A 20,010-nucleotide genomic window follows, 5' to 3' on the forward strand; every position below is an offset into this window, starting at 1 on the left:
TTTCTTTGGGTTTTTTCAGGCTTGCTTTACTTCCAATAACACAAACTCCAAAGTGCTGCTGTTAACTCTGGTGATTTTTGTCAGGAGTCTTGGGATGTGTGGCATAAACCTTTCAGGAATCAATCCTGCTATGATTTGACAATCTTGGATCACAGTAAAAGGAGAGAAGTTTCTATTCCTCACTACTATGGGGGAAAAAAAAGAGGACTGCAAGATCTGAGCCACTGGTCTAAAGATCTGAAAGCCACAGGAAAAATTAAAACAATATGCAATGTTGTTTTTTTTTTTTTTCCTTTTTCAAATCTCATGGTTTTAAACCTATCTGACAACCTACAAACACACAATTTGTGACTTTGGAATGCTTGTTTGTAGTAAGAGTGAAATCGAGCAGACTTGCTCAGAAACAGAAAAATTACTTTCTCCTATGACCTGTGACCACAAAAAAAATGGACTAAGCAATGCATGGCACAAAACAAAGCATTAACAGATCTGCATTTCCTGCATTTTAGTGTTGTCCAGCTCCTGCTATGATGCTACACTAACAACAGGGACATATTTTTCCCTTTGTGTTGTTTTTTCTTCTCCCAAATTTACATTGATTACCCATTTAACACATGGCAATACATTGCACACCATGGAATGCACATGGAAAATGGCACTGACATAAAACAAGAAGTAAATAAACTTGGAGCCTGTCTTCAGTGACTGAAGACTTCCTCCAGCATGACAAGATGTGGGTCTGTTAAAGACCACTCTGTTTGTAAAATAGCCCCAGAAAAGCACTGTTTTGCAAACCCATCCAGTGTATTTACCTGAGAATCAATAGACTTTCTTTATACCAGTCCTTGTCCTTGTTTCAGTTTCTGCCCCTTCTCTCCCTCCCTCCACCACCACTTTCTCTGTTTTATCCTATACACAGAGGTACTTCACACCTTTGCGTGCTATGCCCAGCTAACCCTGCTGCCTGCTCCCTGTGCACATCTCCTTCTAGCCTTGCTCCTTCCTGCTCTCCTAATCTGTTGATCCTCATACTGCTCTGCTCCTCCTCACACTCTTTATATGTATCCTGAACATGCCTGTCTGACTTAGGGCTCAACTGACTTTATAGTTTCACATACAGAAAAGTACAACTCTGAGTTACATTTCCAACCTGCTCCCTCTCTGAGGAAAGGCATCCTTTAGTGGGCTGCTCCAGGCATAAATCACATTGCTCTCTTCAGTGCTTTGCTCCACTTGGCTAGAGCATTACGTTGGGAAGGAAGTATACAGACTGAACTCTACCCTGTCAGTCAAGTCCTTTCCCTGTTGGCTTTCCTCTATCCTTTCACTGCCTGCCTGCCTGGGACAAAGCCTCCAGAATGCTGGCAGCTTCATCTTTGAGACATTTGAGACACACATGGCCTGACCAGGGAAAGAAAATCTTTTTTGACCTCTTAACTTTTGTGTATGGATGGTGCAAGATAACATCACTGTTGTCCCTGTACTAACTTGCTCAGGGCTGTGGCTGCATGCACATACATCTCTCTGTGTACACATTTGCAGACAGTTTATGAGTTACTGAGTTGTGACAATAAATATTTACAGAGCACATTATACTGTGGATGGGGTAATTTTAAATATTTGGAAAACACAATACCTGAGTTTAAGTTATCACTTCCCAAATAGAGACACCAGGAGAAAAAAAATGTACATCCAAAAGAGTCAAATGGAAGAGTGCATTTCTGAAAGGGAATCAGTGCTGGAAGAGAACAAGTGACAATCCTCTTTCGGAAAGGCCAAAGCATCTGAAGCAAAGACCCTGTAGGGGGGTCTTAGAAGAAGAATCTCATAATTCCTTTTCCTTTCCAGCTGCTACAGCAGGACTGGGCTTGTCAAATGCACTTGCTTTTTGTCTGATCTAGCTGTAAATGAGACTGCTTTACAGCCTAATATATCTCAGTCAAAAGCTAATTTCACACACGCTCATCAGTGAAATCAGTTCTTCAAAAACACATTTAGAGAAGTAAATGTCATCACTTTTCCCCTGTGCCAAGTGTAGGGTTCATAGACAGACCACTCTGTCTTAGGCACTGTTACAGCACCAAATACAGATAGCTCGGAGTGCAATACAGATTTAAGGAAGGCATATAAATACAAAACTTGTGCTTTTCCCATGCCAGGGTTCAGCTACTTCAAACTGGTTTTTATGTTGGTGCTTTGGTCTAAGGAACTGAATGTAGGGCTAAGAGTTAGGAGATGTCAGTTGAGTCTGCTGGTGACACTCACTGCACCTCACTCACCGTGTCTGAAATATGAGACATTAAACTAACAAGCCTTGGTTTATATCTCTGAGATCTATCAAAGATAAGTAGAAAACTCCAGTCTCTTTGGACCCATAGAGCTACTATAATAGCAATATTTAATAAAGAAAAATGGTGCTGGACCAAGATTTTCCTACACATCACTTTTACCAGAAAAAAATGCTGTTTTATTGAAACTGAAACACTTCAGTGTTTTGATGAAACAAACATCATTTAGCAAAAAAAAAAAAAACAAACAAAAAGGAGGACAAGAGGAGAGAAAAGCATCTTTATATTAGAATGGCATGGCTGAGGTTTTTTCAATTTTTATACTTCTCTGTCACAACAAAGTATACAAAAAGACCATCAAAAAGCCAAACAAACCACCTAAACTTAGGCAGAATAAATCAATATTAAAATGATGGGAAATGCTTATTCTTGTTCTGAGAATAAATAGGTTTAAAAAGAGCAGGACTTCCCACAAATCTGATATTCTGTTTCCTGCACAGCTAGTAATAAGAATATAACTCTATCTTTCAAATGCCTATACCTCCACATAAATATTACTGTACTTACACACCAGGTATTAGCACACGTTTACATTTTCTATTCAATAAAGTTGCCATGCAACACTCTGCAACAGACTCCTTCACTTCCGTACAGTGTGCTCAACTGAAGTAATCTGCTTCCAAATGATGAATCAGTTACTAAATTCTAAGTGGTAACTAGAAGGCATCAAACACAAGACCAATGCAACAAGAAAGAGTAAACTGAAGAAACATTTTCTGCTCCAACGCCAAAAAGGTGTAATAATAAAAGTGAAAGAAATTCAAATGATCAGAAATTACTACAGACTCCCTGCTCAAAAGTAGACAGAAATATAACAAAACCGGCCTCCCCCCTCCCAGCCTTATGCCTTGCCAGGAAAAGAAGGGATGAAAAAAGTAGCAGAAACAGCGTTTCACCTAGCAACCTGACACACAATCGCAAAAGGATAATAAAATGGATGTGGAACATCACCCCAAGCCCAAGACACAGACATGTCCAAAGCAGAAAGCAGCTACTGCTGGCAGAGACCTGGAGAGCATTTTTATTCCTCTTTACACTTGCTCAGTGACTCCTGGGGCTTCCCACATCAGCTCACAGCCATGGAATTGAATCACATGGTAGTAGGACCAGAACAATCACTAATTTTTTGTTTTATGTATTTTCAAACAAACCCCCAGAAGGCAGCATTCCTCAGGCTATAGTTAGGAATGCAAGAGATAAGTGGGAATACTAATGAAGGTGTGATACGTATTACAAAACTAGGGCGCCTCGTGTTTTCTCTAGTACACTTCAAAGGTGACATGTGAACGGAGGAACAATCATACAGGGCAGAGCCACAGACTTCATCCAGGAGTGAAATCTGGAATGGTCAATAGCGCATCCTGCTGAGAACTGCAACAAATGCAATTGACCACTGATAAACAGTAGCTAAAGTTCAGCTCTAACCCTAAAGCAAGGAAGTTTGAAATCTAGAAGTGTCTCTACAGGAGCTCTCATCCCTTGATGACAAATACTATTTGTCAGATCCTTGTGGGATATTGTTTCAAAGCCTCACAAGTTTCACTGTAAGGAAAGGCTTTCAGTAACGTGTTAAGAATGAACACAGGTAAGCAGAATTTAGACATAACCCAATTTAGGTATTTAAACTTCAGCCCTGCCAAGAATACAAACTTTAACTTGTTTAATAGGTGATGCTACCCTACCATGATGCTACTATATCCTACTATACTATACCCTACCATGATGCTACTATATCCTTAGAGTCATTCTCAATTTTCTCCCTCCTTAATTTTCTGGCATTGCTTCTTTTTTTTTTTTTTTTTGCTTCACATAGCATAAAACTTCCATCAGATTTCTCCAGAAATGTCTCTTTTCAGTATGTGGACTTTTCAAATGCTGGCTGGTTAATAGAGTGTTACTGTTCTTTGGACACTAAATAACCTACCTAGACAGGTAGCACTCTTCCACTCATGCAGTAATCATTCAGGTTCCTAATCACTTTGTCCATTCTCCTGGTAATAAACTGCCATTATTGAGTCCACATGGCCAGACTTCTCTGTGGAAATTGGTGCCTGCCTGAGTGCCCATGTGGAAGCCTTTGAAATGGTCACCAGTGAACTTTGGGCCACATTGTCCCATCACAGCCTTCTGAACACGACCTAATATCTGCCGCTGGGATTAATTTTTCTGTACCTCTCCAAATACCTCATGCTCCCACCAAGACTTCAGTTCCGCTCTACCTCCTGCTGTCTCATCTCCCACTTTCTGTGCTACCACCTGCAACACCTCCAGCTTGGTATCATCAGTATATCTCACTAATAGACTTTCCTCTTGCTTCACATTAGTAATGAAGAGCTTTAAAAAGACATTAAAAAAAGATTTGTGGCCATAGGTCTCATTAATTATGTTTGCTGTACCCCACTAGGCATCTTCCTCCAATGCAGCTCATTCTATTTATCACAACCCTTTGTTTACAGCCTCTTTCCTGATTTCATCTCTCAAGTCAGTGCTTCCTCTCTCCCAGGGAATCCAATTTCTTTTCTTTTCTTTTTTTTTCTTCCTTTATTTAATGGCAGGATGTCTTTCTTCCAAAACGTTTTCTGCATTATAACCACAGATTTATGTAGCGAGAAAGATATATAAAGGTTTAACCCCAGAGTGGAAATTAAAACAGCATCAATTTCATACAGGTGAAGTTTTACACTGATAAAAGGAGCAGACAAGCAGCGTCACGGCTGGGACAGCCAGAGGAAATTCAACTGCCTGTGCTCTGCAAAGGTCAGATGAGATGATTGAAAGCATCCCTGGTGCCTCTGCATGGACAGAACAGGTCCCTGGTGGGCCAGCTCCTGCTGGTGTGGGAATGACTCTGGCTGTTCTGAGAGATAAATAGAAATAAAACAAGACCTTGACTTTTTGTCAGTCAAGTTTTGCTCCTGGTTGCTGTTGTCCAGCAATTAACATGGCAGACATCTGCAGGAGTCAACTGGCTATCACTCTGATAAATGAGATCAATGTCTAAGTGGTCTTTAAGCACAGACTCACAGGAACTTATGAAGCAGGGAGGAAAGGGGGCTGCCATAGCATGAGAATGGTGCTGCCCTTACACAGCCAGCCATACACTCTCTGGAAGAGGCAAACCTGCCATGCACAATCCAGGCCACCCCCTCTCAGAAGAGGTGTCCCCCCCACTGCTGGGGTTCATGCCCACAGCATGGATTGTGGTTGGCTCACAGCTGTCTCCTCTCAGGATAAGGGTCAGAGAGACAGAGACAGGCTGAGCATGTTGTGCTGACAGGCAACAGATAAAAAGCTGCTCTTGGTTCCCATCTTTATCACCCCATGGTAGACCTGTCATGTGCCTGGGTGTGTGCTCGGTGCCCAGACCAGCTGCTCCTGTTCCTGCTACACTCCTGTCGCATTGGTCACATAGGATTGTGCCTCAGTTCCTCCAGCACAGCTTTCAGCTGCTGCTCAGAGATAAAAATACACCCAGGAAGAGGGATAAGACCTTTTCTAGAAGGGCTTTGCATGGAGCCAGAGACCCTGAAATCTACCTCCATAGCATGTTTAAGAAATAGGTAGCATCAGGAAGGTGACTTTGGCAGAAGGGAAAACATATGATGTAAATTGTGAGGTCAGCTGTGTAAACTTTCCTGATCTGGAAAAGAAAAGAGAACTCTGAGCTCAAGAGAAGGATTAGGAGGGCTCTAGCAAGGTGTTAACCACTGCAGACAGCCTGATTAGAGAGATTACAGGGAAGAGCAAAGAAGCTTCCTGCCATTCTGCAAGACAGAAAAAAAACTTGTGGATGAAATGCCTAAAGGGCTGCGTGTGACAGCTGCTGCCTTTGCACAGGGAATAGCCAAAAACATCAGAGTGACACAGTTCAGTGCTCTTGCAACCCCCTGATCCCAACTGCACGCAACCTGCCCATCAGTTCTCTTCCAGCCACCTGGATACAACCACAGCAAAGACTGAGCCACCTCCATTGATGTTTCCTCAGTTAAATAACAAGAGTAATGCCTGCTTACTCACTTCAGGGTTGCAGGAGAATGACACTAATTTAAAAACAAAAAAAACAAACCAGGAGAGGTAAAGGAAAGGAGAAGAAGAAGAAGGGAAGAAAGAGTTCAGCACCAATAAAAACTGCAACTCACAACAATGAGGCTGGTCTTGTCCCCATCCTCTGGGAAGGGAGGAAGCAAGAGTTATGAAGAGGCTAACTCCACTGTGGGAATAACACATGTGCATGGCACATGCCCCAGGGCTGTAGCACCTCTCTGGTTTGCACACAGACCTGAGCTGGGAACAGCATCGCAGATCTGAATGGCACCAGCAAGCAGCAGTTCTGCTACTGACACATTTAGGCTCACATGCAGTCCCAGCAGCCCTATCTATGCCCAGTGGTGCTCAGCGTGGCTCTCACACACACGCCAGCTGACAGGGGAATAGTCTGCATAAAAGAGAGATTACAAAGCACAGGGTGAGAATGAAAGGAAAACAGCTGGTGCTACACACCCCTAAACTGTAATGGCATGAAAATTTTTCATGTGAGAGGATCCAGAAGAACGTGTGAAAGCCCGAGTAAACCAATTCCCCCTGCTTACCCCTCTCCAGACCTCACACACATCCCACTTCAGACAGATGCTATCAAATCTGTGATGTCCTTCAGTAAGAACAAGAAAAAAACCCTTTCCTTTGCTGCACACTGCTCGTCCTGAGCTCCTGAGCCAGGAGCATGGCCTTGCACTAAAGGATTACCAGGGCAGATATGCTAGGAGACTGTAGTTTTCCTGCCCATCCAGTGACAACTCTTTGTGCCATGATGGGGGAAAGCCTGCACATAGAATGCTCAGCCTCCACTCAGTTTGTGCCGAAACTCCACCTGAAGAACACCACCACACACAGCCTTACTGATCACATACTGCCCACAACTCAAGTTGAGCAAGTGTGGAGGGAAGCATGACTTACTAGGCACACGGTTGATAGCTTTCAGGGGTCTCAGGACACGGACAGTACGAATTGCAGACAAGTTAATGTTCTGGAGATCCAGGGAGTACTCCACCATCCTGTAGAAGGGAAAAGTGAGAGAAGAAGAAGAAAGTTTAAAGGAAAAATTAAACATTTTGATTTGAGCCATAGAGTCATCATTTGTTCATTGAAGGGTTTCTGGAAGTCATGGGGGTAAAGCCTGAGTCTTTGGGAGCAAAGCCAAAGCCTCCAGGAACTCTCCAGGAGCAGGACCGGAGACCATGGCTGCCCTGGCAGAACATGCAGTGCGCAGTGAAAGGGCACCTCGTGGATGCAGGCCAGCAGCTGTGATAACATTTACTTGCTGTGACTTTCAGGTGGAAGGAGAGCTGCATGAAGCTGCGCCAACAAGGAGTGTGCACTCCTGGCGAGGGCATGCACGTGGGGTGGACTTTTCCCATGAGGCCAGGAAGAGGAGTGCTGTGTAGCTGGTTTTACTGAGCATTACCTGCAGCACAGCAGCATACTGCCATTGTTCCACTCATCTCACAGTGCAGGATGAGGTCCCTGGAGGCAGCTTCAGCTAACCTGTTTTACCTCACATAGAAGCAAGCTCTCTGCTTAAAGCGGTAACTGCTTTGCCTAGGCAGGAAGGCTTCTCCTAGAGCTGTGATTCACTCCTTTCTGACAGCAACCAAAAGGGGAAAAGCCTAATTTTAGGACATATGCTAGACCTTGTCTTTCCTAACCCAGCAGCATGCTCCCTAAATAACCTCAAAGTGCAAATAGCTATGACTAACGCATTGGCTTTGCTGCAAGAGCAACAGATGCAGGTGAAAAAAAGTGACCTGGCCTAGCATCCTGTGGCCCAGCACTCCCCTCCTTGCCCAGTATGGCAGATGTCCAGTAACGTGCCTGCCTCTTGGAAAGTACAGTGAGAAACTGGATTATACTCACCATTTACCCTGGCCAGCAATTGCATCTGAGGACCTCAAAGCATTTTGCATGTTTTAGTGAACATAGGTGCATGAGGCCTCCAGGAAGACATGGGCTGCTGCCATCAGCTTCCTCAGGGTGACCCTGATGTGCAGAGCAGGGTCAAGAGGGTGACAGCATCAACAGGTGAAATAGCAGCAGAGTCAGTAGAGAAACTGCTTCTTCTGAATCTCTTCTCAGATGTGATTAATGAAGCTACAAAATGCTCCCTTTTCCTTGGTCTATCAACATGCTCAGAAGGGGAAGAAGTCAGGGGACTCAGCCTTTTGTTACTCCACCCTTTCTCAAATCAAAACCATTAAAATTTATACAGAAAGACCCATAAGTCAGTAGTCCAGTAACCTAGTCCATCCAAATCCTTCTTCCCAGGAACCACTGAGGAGTGAATCAGAGAGCCTGAGAGGTTGAGAAGGCCAGTCCATAAGAAATACAAGGGAGAAGACTGAATCGAAACTTGAACGAAACAGACTGATCTATCGATTACCCTCTTCACTCAAAAGGACCTGGAAGAGCAAATGTCTAGTTATCTGTCTACACCTTTCACAAAGGGGACTTGTCAGAGTGATAGATTTTCAAACACAGTGGGGTAAACTTGTTGAAGTGTTGTGATTATTCTCTCTCATGCTCTCTTTCTTTCTCTCCCTCGTTCATTTCACTCTGTTCTCTCATGCACTTTTAGGGTAATTGCACGAAATAATTCTTCTTCTGAAATGCAGTGGCATTCATTTACATCCCTGGAGCTGTCAGTTCCATGTACACCGAGCGCAGAGGGAGAGAGGAGGGATTTCATGCAGATAATCAAAATATTCACACCCCCAAAAAAATGCAACTCAAAAAACGCCTACCCCAAACCAAGCAGCAGTACTTAGATAGACTACAAAAAGCATCAGTGATAGACAGAGGCTTAGGATCCAGTCAAATGAAACTGGGAAGTATGTATGAAAGGAAGAAGAATGCACACAGATATAATTGCACAGACATGACTACAGGCGTCATACTAATGACAAAACTGTGTGGTGTATATGAACACAGGGCAAAGGGTCTTGAGTAACCACTGATCAACCCTGCTCCAAAAGCATAAAGTAAAATTGCCTCACCAATGTGTTGTTGCTCCAGAATTAGACAGACCTGCTACAACTTTGGAACTACAGTTACGGGGAAAGCACTGTATGAACACAGCTGTATTGCTCCCCAGGACATGGGTTAATACCTCTTCACAGCACAGTTTCACAAAGCCAGCTTCATAACTGAAGAGGTCCTAAGACTCCAGTTTGTTATAGGGGTAGGTATATGGACAGAAACATAAAGGTTTCCAAGCTTGGTGAAGTCCCCCAGATCTTCTTTTCCTCTCCTAAAAAAACACATCCCCTAGAGCACTGGGTTAAGGCCAGACCTCTGAAGGCAAAGATACTATTTTCAAGCAGTAGCAAACAGTCTGAAACACACTCTGCCAGATGCCAAATAAGAAAATAGCCCCAAAGTACATCTCATTTCAGAAAGTGGTCTTTTCTGAACTGCAAGTGATTAAATGAGAAGTCTTGAAGAACACCGTGACCCTCACAGAAACTGAGCACAGCAGAGCAGCACAGTGCTAGAACTGAGATGAAATCAGCAGGCAGAGGTGAAAGTGCTTCTTAGACTTAGCCATGCAAAAGTCATTTAAAAATAGAACCTCTGTTTACAAAGCTTTCAAGTTCTGTCCTCTTGTGGCTACATGCATGTCCCTGGCACTACAACAGGAGTAACCATAATGTGATAGCACATCACTGCCCTCTTCTAGCTGTAATGAGCTTGCCACTTATATGGCACAGTCTGTGTGTCACTAGAAAATTAATAATCATCAAAGTAGTGAGCACGGGTCCTTTGAGAGCAAGATGAATACTACTCTAGCTGCAGCTGTGCAATTCATGCAGAAAGTGAGCCAGTCTCCTGCAGCTCTTGGTGGCTGCAGATCTGCTGTGATTACATCCCAGTTTAGCTAGAAAAACAATGCTGAGCAGTGAATCACTCTGCCAATGAGCACAGCAGTCTGTTCCCAAGCATGGGTCAGAGAAGAGCAACTGCTAAATTTTTCAGACAGCAACTTCTAGCAAAAATGAGCTCAGCCCTAGCAGGCTCCAGGGCTTCAGCTCACTTAGCAGATCCCTTTTGCTTACAGTTCCTCCTGTGGCCTCCTGGTCTTGGCTGTAATAACAGAGAAGCATCCAGGATGCTTAAATCCCTGTGGATGAGTTATATTTACTGTAGGCACATAGGTCATATCCAAAACAACTCCAACACAATTCCAGTGCAATTTTACAATAGGGCCACTTGTTCTCGCCTTTTTGTTCCTGGTGATGGCTTTAGCATCAGCTGATGTTTACACTTCTCTTTGCATAAGGGTAGCATGCCCATACCATAATGGGCTGCAGGTGACTGGGGTGAAATGAAACTCCATTAATTAACAAAAAAACCTCCAAACATTATCTGTGTGAGTAAAACCAACAAATCCAAACACTGCCTCCTTTCTCCAATGAAGTGGCATTTTTAAGTGACTTTGCTGTCACCTCTGGGCATCCTCATCCTTTCACAGATTGTCAACCCAGCTTGTTGTTGTTCTTAACTTTCTCCAGCCAGCCCTGCTCCCCACTGCTTGGAAACCCTGTACACGTCACGCTTTCTAAGGTCTGGGGCTGTACCTGATCTCCCACTGCCACATGCGGAGCTGGTGACAGACTGACAGAGTCAACGGGGCTTGTTGCATAAAGTAGATTTATGTCAGTAGGTTCACATTTTCCCCTGGCTGTATCTCAGGATCTTGCTATGGTGAATTAGGCACATGGTGCTTATTTGGACTCTCAGGCAGACACACAAACTTCAGTTCTTGCATCCTTATCACACCAGCAACCCAGGGATCCATGTGTTCATTGGGTGTTCATAAACCAAGAGCAGGGAAACATTAAAGCTAATACAAAACAGTTGACTCATTAAGCCCCAGGAGCTTTGCAGGCCTCTTGCTCTTGATTTGTGGCACCTAGGTGCCGCGAGTGAGAGTAGCCCCAGGACTTGATGGCCCTTCATCTATTTCTCCTCTCTTTCTTGGCTACCTCAAGCATGTCTTGTTTGTAAAAGCTTTAGTTTCTTTAAGGTCCAGGGGCAGTAAAAGCCTAGGATGTGGGGGGAAAAAAGACCTGTTCTGGTTGTGAGCTGACCTCTCCTCTTATGGTGGGGCAGGGGGAAATGCATCTCTCCCAAGGGAAAAGGCATCTCATTTCTGTAACTGCTGAAGTACTTTACAGCCTCTGGCATGGGTGGGCAAGTGCAGGGACAGGTTAGGAAGCTGGAACTATGCTAAATCAGAGAGAAACTCTGATCCACTTGAGCACTGAGCTGTCAAGATAATTGAATTTACACAGTAATTCTTCTTCCTTCAGCTAGAGATTTTCTTCAAACTTTCTGCATGAAAGTCTTGTAGAAGGAGAGAGAGGATGGATGCACACACACATCGTTCCCCATGGTGCTCAAGGCTGGCGCATGGTGAGAGTGTTGACAGGTGGGAAATGAGACAGGGGCACCGGCTGCATGCATGGGCTTGGTCCTGCAGAAGCAGGGGGGATACCCAGTAAGGAATACCACCCAGCAAGAGCTCCGGCTCCCTCCTCACTCTCAAGGTATCCCACCCAAACCCCTCTCCCTCTTTACTCCTCTCTGACTCATGCCTGCCTGCAACCATTTTCACCTCTCATTTTAGTCTTCCTCCATAATGTCTAGTTTTCCCATTCACTCCTTACCTTTACTTCATCTTTTTCCATTTTCCTTCATATCACAGAATCATAGAACAGTTAGGATTAGAAAGGACCTCAAGATCATCTATATATCCTTCTATTCTTTTCCCAATCCTTTCTTTCCTCTTTCATTTCCCTCTTTTTTCCTTTTATCCCTTTCCCTTCTTATCTTCCTGCTTAGTCCTCCAACTCAGTCTCTGCCTTGCTGATAAACATTAGCTTATACCAGGTAAGTCTGCTCAGCTGAACACACAAGTGACCTTGAGTTTCACAGAGATAAGACCGAGCTAATACAGGGAACAAGTAAGCAATTTGTTAGCACATTGACCCTGTCCAGAAATCACTCGGTCTTCTGTACCTCCATCCCATTCTAAGCCACTGGAGCAGAGAGCAAGCACATGAGAACAAGGGGGCACGCAAAACACCAGCATTGTAAACCTTTGCTGCTCGTGAGGTCTCAACCAAAGTGGAATAGCTTTATTGGCTATGGCTAGGCACTTGTTTTACTTCTCTGCACCTGCGAGCTCAAGAGCAGGCTTGGATCTGTCTTGACACTCTACCCTTCTCCAGAAGCAATGAAACTCAGAAGAGTGATGTTCATTGCCCAACAGCAGAAATGCATGACAAGTGGGGCTCTGTGCCAGGCATGGGAGAGCAGACTGACCAGCAGAATGAGGGAATAAAACCTAAGACTATTTAAAACAGATATAGAAAATTCAGGCTCTATCTTGCTGTACATGTAACCCCAGATAATGTACTTATACAGTGGCTGGTTAGCAGCTTCCTTGCAATTAAGTTCAATGAAATCCATGATTAAAACAGTTCAAACATTACCATTTACCTCTTCATATTTACATCTTCTTATACCTCTATTAAATACTTATTAACTCTCATAATCTTAGCTCCTGAACTTTTATTTGCTGAAAATTAGGAGCCAAGAAATAATATTTAAAATGTATTCATGAAAAATACCAAGCCAGTATTTTTCTTATGACATAAAGCCAATATGTTTTTGTCAAATTCAAAAGCTGTCTAATATCCCTTCTCTGATAGGGACTTGTAATTGAAATCTAATTAACTGCAGTCTAATCAATTCATATTTCTTTGTCAGATAAATTTGGGTTTGGCACTGAAGCCAGAAACTTTGTGACTGTGACTGCCTAGCTGCAATTTCAGGCTTGCTGTAAGTCTCTGCACACAGGGAAGTCTTTCCTGCCTGTGGACTTCTATTTGGTCCTTGCATCTATGAGCACTTGGGGTGACCAAGGCAGAAGATCAGTTGCTCTCTATTCTAAATTCTTTCTGCTTCTTCTAGTGGAAGTAGACGATCTTTAAGGACCCTTCCAACTCAAAACACTCTATAACTCTATGATTCTTAGCTATGTCAGAGATATAAACCTGATGTACCCCTATACCATGACTAGATGTGACCTAACCAGAGTCTTCTGCGTACAAGAATGTGTCATTCTGTCCTTAGCTCCTTGATTTGGCCATCAAATTCCACAAACTGGAATATCTACCACTTTGAAGGTCCAGGACATAGGAGTCACAGGGAAAACGTAAGACTAAGCCTGACAGTTTTCCCTGTCTGAATTTTTAATTCAGATATTGGTGCCAAAAGTTGAAGTTGACGTCTCTTCATTTAACCCGCCAATACATGAGCCACGTGTGAGCCATCCCACAGCTCGAATCTGCCACCTGCACTTTGTGGGGTGGTAATGGGAGACTGATTTACCCCTACATCCTCCCATCTCTGTAGTACATACCAGGATGAAAGGAAGGACTCGCTGCCTCTGCTCAGCCTTCAAAGATCGTGGCTACAATGCAAAGAAGGAAAAAAGGCAGTCCTCTAACTGGACAATGTACTCCAATTGTCCCATATGTCCCCTCTCATAATCATGAGCCATTCTAATCAAAGTTTGTGCTATTGCATGTGCGTCACTAAATCAGCTCAGTCCTGGCCATCTGTGGTCAGAGGTGTGGCAGTGGCCATGGGATGTAGGGGTTATTAGCTCAGTCTGTGGTGTGCAAAAAAGGGAGAGCAGGCAGCAGAATCCACTTACAGGTTCCCAAGACTGCCTGCATAGTAGGGACCACGAGTTCTGGAGACACAGGAATAGAAGCACACAGGTGAAGAGCCAGAGCATGGGGCACACGTAGCATTAAGGACACCTGCTTATCAGCCATTGCTAAGGCTGGAAGTCCCCTAGTTTGTACACAAGGAGAGCTGTAAGCAGGCAGGCACCAGCAAGGGTTGCATTCAGTTTCTCACAAGCCTACCTGGAGACATCAGAAGTGGATCCAGGAGACTATGACAAGGTCTGCCCAGATGCTGGGCAAAAGAGGAGGACTACTGCCTCCACCCTGAGTCTGCAGTTATGAGATGCACACGTACCAATGGAGAGAAAAAACAGACAGCACATGCAAACAAGCTCTTTGGACCACAGAGCTCTTGGAGAGACATGTTTAAGAATTCTGCACCATGCAGCTCCCCAGCTGGTGCCACATCCTTACCTGCACCCAAAGGCCCAGGGGGCTATAACAGAAATTAAAGACTTCTTCCCGGTGTCCTCTTTTTCCCTGCTTGGAGAGTTGTGTTGTGGCCTATACCCCCACTTCCTTCACTTGCTCACAGCTGTAAGAAGGCACAACCTTTACCAGTGCACTCAGAACAGGCAGGGGCTTAAGACAGCACAGGGCACCAGCCTGCACTGCGTGTGCTAAGCACATGCAGCCCAAAAGGTACCTCATAGAATCATAGAATAGTTAGGGTTGGAAAGGACCTTAAGATCATCTAGTTCCAACGCCCCTTCCATGGGTAGGGACACCTCACACTAAAGCATGTCACCCAAGGCTTCATCCAGCCTGGCCTTGAACACTGACAGGGATGGAGCATTCACAACCTCCCTGTGCAACCCATTCCAGTGCCTCATCACCCTCACAGTAAAGAATTTCTTCCTTATATCCAATCTAAACCTCTGCTGTTTAAGTTTCAACCCGTTACCCCTTGTCCTGTCACTACAGTCCCTAATGAACAGTCCCTCCCCAGCATCCATGTAGGCCCCCTTCAGATACTGGAAGGCTGCTATGAGGTCTCCACGCAGCCTTCTCTTCTCCAGGCTGAACAGCCCCAACTTTCTCAGCCTGTCTTCATATGGGAGGTGCTCCAGTCCCCTGATCATCCTTGTGGCTTCCTCTGGACTTGTTCCAACAGTTCCATGTCCTTTTTATGCTGAGGACACCAGAACTGCACACAATACTCCAAGAGAGGTCTCACAAGAGCAGAGTAGAGGGGCAGGATCACCTCATGGCTGCAGTCATCTATGGACATCCTTAAAAATGCTGTCTTCACAGATGCTATGACTCTCTCCTGATGAGTTATTGGGACCTGATCTTTTGCTATATGGATGGAGGTTGCTCTGTGGTAGAGGAGGCAGCAGTCAACATTGAACTTGCTGTCAGTTCACTTGATACATACTCAAAGAGCAAGCCATGCAAGCACTTGTACACATTTTGTACAGTTTGGTGCCTTCAGGGCCAGGGTTCAAACTGCACCCTACATAGATGAGTCAAGCTCCTTTCAACACCTGCTATAGAAAGGATGGAATAACATCACATGGGACGTGGCCAGACATTATACAGTCAGCCTCTAAATTGCTCTGCAAACCACAGTGTACTCAGCTAAGTAGTCCTGCTTATCTCCAAGTTAGAGCTCATCACACTGCAAAAAGACAACTCTGCTGACATAAAAGCTGGGGAAAAAATCCGTTGCTAGTGAAATGAAACTGCAAAAATCACATAATTTTTTTTCTCCCTTTATAAAAACATAATAATAATTAAAAAGGCTATAATTCTATTCACAAAAAGGCATTTCTTCAGGGAGTGATAGATCAATTTACTAATTACACAGTTCCAGAGTTACGATGCTTGAAAAAAATAACCTGAAACTGTCCCTCCCGCCACAGTACAAAACATTTAATATTTTTTACCTTTTTTTTCCTCCTTTTTTTAACTGCTTTGCAAGCAAAAGCTGCTGAAAACTTCCAGAGCCTGTAAGCCTGGTCCCTTGCTGCCTAGGATGTGATTGCTTCACACCCCTGAACACTCAGATTTCTCTCCAAACTGTGTACTAAGAGAAAACATCAGAGTTTCTTAATAGTTTTGGAGACAATGATATGAAAAGACATAAGCAGGTTTTCACACTGTGATAAGAAAGCCAGAGGGACTTGCCAAGCTCAGATGACTGAAGATGAGCGACGGGGCCTCACTTTTGAAAACCACAAGTCTGAACACAGCCTCTGAGCTCTGTATTTCACTGCTTAGGGCAGGGAGAAGGAAAAAAAGGGTGTCTGCATTTTGGTCCTGCAAGCATGATGATGTTGGATTTTGGGGGTTTGGGTTTTTCCTTGGGGGGGGGGGTGTTTATTTTTGATAAACCTAGGTTTATGTGGTAGGGAATTAGATTTTAGGGAGGCAAAAAAAATCAGAGGCAGTAACTGCAAACTACACGTAACACATGCAGGGTACCACTGCCTCCTTGTTGTGATTCTTCTCTGGTGTGATTCATTTCGTTTTGATGACTGCTTTCATTTCAATATGTTGCATATCTACGGATAGTTTTACTAGGAGAAAGCAAATGAAATAATTAGTATCATTAAGGAGGAAAAAGTGAGTGTGTGTTGGGGGGAGGGCTGTGCTTCTGATATTTCTGCCTTTAGTTAAGATGCTTTTAGTCTGCTGCTTGCTGGTTTCCATCTTTATCTGATCACTGCTTGAAACAACTAATTGCCATATTTATTACAGTTTTCTTTAACTTGCCATAATTTTATAGAAACTTTCATTTGGCATCGAAGATCAGCTAACTAAGATTTTCTGAGCATTCTGCTGTTTACACTGCTGCTAATAAGTATTTAATGATCTGAGATTTTAAAGTCATAACTATGCAAATTCTGGACAGGTCCCTGAAGGGCCACAGTTAATTAAAAGCAAAGAGAAAGCAGAAGATTGGCAACACGCTTCCCCATCTTGCAAGATCAAGGCCAACCAGTGTGTTTCAGCTAAGTGACATCTTCCCAGCATGGAAGGGCACAGCACGGTGCCAGTTTTGTTTCCTGGGAACACGAGGACATTTAAGACTGGTGGGCTGGTACCTCTCATCCTTCAGAAAGCTGCCAGCCCCTTTCCCTGAAATGCAGAGGGATGAATTTAGGGCTGTAAATCTAAATATGTGGCTTCCTGGTAAGGAAATGGTCAGCGTTCAGAAGCACACACATTGATGCTGTACAGGTTAGAAAAGAGCTTGGATGGGCAGATTCAGTAAGCAACATCACTGCAGCTTCTGGAAGAAAGGACACAGTTATCCAAGGAATTAAGGGGAAGTAGAAATGAAGGACAGTAGATAACTGTCAGAGAGAGTAGCTACAAATCATAATTATCATCTCAGTTAATAGAGATCAATACTGTCAAGGCTCCCAGTGTGGAAGTTGTATAAAGCACTCCTGAAGAGCAACTAGCCAAAAGGCACAGTGAGAGAGAAGAAATGTTCTGCTCAATCTAAGGTGCTTTCAGGCATGCCTGAGAAGGCATCTCCAGCTGTACAAAGATGCCTGAAAACCCTCTCCAAAGGCTGCATAACTACTCAGAAAGGAAAGGATGATTTTGAAAAGAAATCAAGACAATCAGGATACCTATTCTGCCATACTAGAAGTGAAATGACAATAAGAAAGCAAATTTAGGAAGGTTTTCAAACTTCCAAGGCACTATTTAAAATGCATGATAACGAGTTTTAAAATTAATTGTTTTTCTTATCATCACATACCACAGTTTATAGACAACTTCTGAAGAAGATGCACAAGAAATACTCAGTTGAGCTCCTCCATGGTGCATCCTGGCCAACAGGCAAAGTAGATGATGGAGGAATCTGGTAACAAACTGCTGGCTTGGCCAGCCACACAGGGCAGGAGCACGGGGCTCCCCCTTGGAGAAGCAGAAATCTTAACCAGCATTTCATTAGAATTAGGTTTTAGGTAACTGAAAGAGAGACCAGTCAGGAGACTGTCAGATGAAAAACCAAAGGGATTAGGAAAAAAGTTACTTCTTACAAAGCCTCCATGCCAAGAACAAAACTAATCAAGGCACTAGAAGATGTAAAGAGGAGAAAAATGGTATCATCTGTATTTCAGTGCCAGGGGCCTGAGTAATAAAGAGAATAGGAAATGTTCATTTTATGAGCATAAACAGCCTAAATGGCATTAAGAAAGCCTGGTGGGAAGATCTGCATGAAACAAATATTAGAATCAAAGATTTTAACCTAGCTAGGGAGGCTCAAGTGGACAGAAAGGGAGGGGGAATAGCACACTCTGTCAAAAATGGCATTTCCTAGTATGGAATCAGTAACAATTTAGAAATGAATACTTACAGAATATAAATTAGGAGATGGAAATTGTAGGAAATTTGTAAGAGAATTGAACAAGGACATGATATGGTATAAGTTAATCACTGGAACAAGAAAACTATTGTCACAAACAGTGTAAAAAGGTAGAAAACTTTAATTAAAGAAAAAGTTCTACAGGGAAGGTCAGATGATGTATACATACCATAGATCATAATGATGTAGTTTCATATCCAGCTGTGATAAAGTATTTGAGACAATATTTAAAGTATATTTATTCCTATCAAAACAGGCATATTCTAAGATAACCAGGCCTGGAAAATTTATGTACAAGAGTTTTAAAAGAGATGGCCAGAAAAGATCTGGACCAGTACTGACAATTTTTGATTAGTCTCAGAAAACTAGGAAAAAATCCAAGGGTCAAAGAAATTCTGATGTTGTGCCAGTACTTTAGAAACACAGTGATCTCAATTGGCTGACTGGGCTGATGCTGTGCAGCAATGAAATCGCCAATATGCAGTTTTGATAGATTATGGATTAAAGTTGGATAATAAAATTAACCATAATCAACACAGGTTTAAGGAAAAATAGACATCCTCAAACTAATGTACTATAATTTCTTATGAGATTACAACTCTGGTTCACACAAGTAATTATGTTGATATGGCTGGAATGATATGAAATCATCATGACATATATTAGCTGGAGAAAAACTGGCAATGTAATAAACCTCACATACAACAGTAAATGAGTAGTCATTCATGAGCAGATGTACTTCTGTAATGCACAATTCTTGCCACTGTTTTCTAATTATCAAAACATGGTAGAAAAGTAAAGAAAAACAAAAATCACAAATGGATTTTGCAGTTGAAGCATATATTTGAGAGAACAGAAAAGAAATGGACAAGTCAGCAATATAGAACAGCATTAACTCCTTTGGAAATGCAAATAATCTGTATGCCAATGTGAACAAATGAAACGGCATACATCTGGGAACAAAGTTTGCCGTTCCTACTAATAGGAAAGGATTTTCTCTCTTCTGATGAGGAGAAAGGGGAAAAAAATAAAACAACCAACCAAGGTTGGAGCCAATGGACAAAGCATCCTAATGGACTCATAGGATGATGCTGTGATTGATTAGATGGGCTACTGCAATGCTTGGCTGTAGGAACCGGAAAACCTCAGACTGGAACGCAGAGGAAGTGTTATCACTGAAGGCACTGAAACAGCTACACAAGAGTGCTTGGCCTGTTCTGATGTCCACTACTTTTAAAAAGCCATTAAAACACACTGAAAGTATATCACAAAATGTCAAAATATACAAATCATTCTATTCTTCTCATCAAAGTCAAGGTCAGACTGAGTTTTGACCACAGCTTATGAGATCTACATGACAAGCAACACTGGAATAATAGAGAGGCAAAGATGGGCCATTCGTGGATAGACAGACCAGCCTCTCCTCAGCCATGGGACTCCAAGCTGTAAGTAGTTAAGGAAAGATTTTGGACCTATTTTGGACACACACTTGTAATTACAATTATCCCCCCCAACCACAGAG

At 43.1% G+C, this 20,010-nt stretch overlaps 1 protein-coding gene across 1 annotated transcript in view; it reads right to left on the minus strand.

Annotated features, from left to right (window-relative positions):
• Positions 1-20,010, minus strand: part of CACNA1I (calcium voltage-gated channel subunit alpha1 I) — a 156,662-nt gene that overhangs the window by 63,782 nt on the left and 72,870 nt on the right. Inside the window, exon 4 of the mRNA XM_031049972.2 lies at positions 7,302-7,399. Within this exon, the coding sequence (XP_030905832.2) occupies positions 7,302-7,399 (98 nt within the window). The remainder of the gene's footprint in view (positions 1-7,301; positions 7,400-20,010) is intronic.

Source organism: Melopsittacus undulatus, chromosome 5, assembly GCF_012275295.1.
Source record: "Melopsittacus undulatus isolate bMelUnd1 chromosome 5, bMelUnd1.mat.Z, whole genome shotgun sequence".
NCBI lineage: Eukaryota > Metazoa > Chordata > Aves > Psittaciformes > Psittaculidae > Melopsittacus > Melopsittacus undulatus.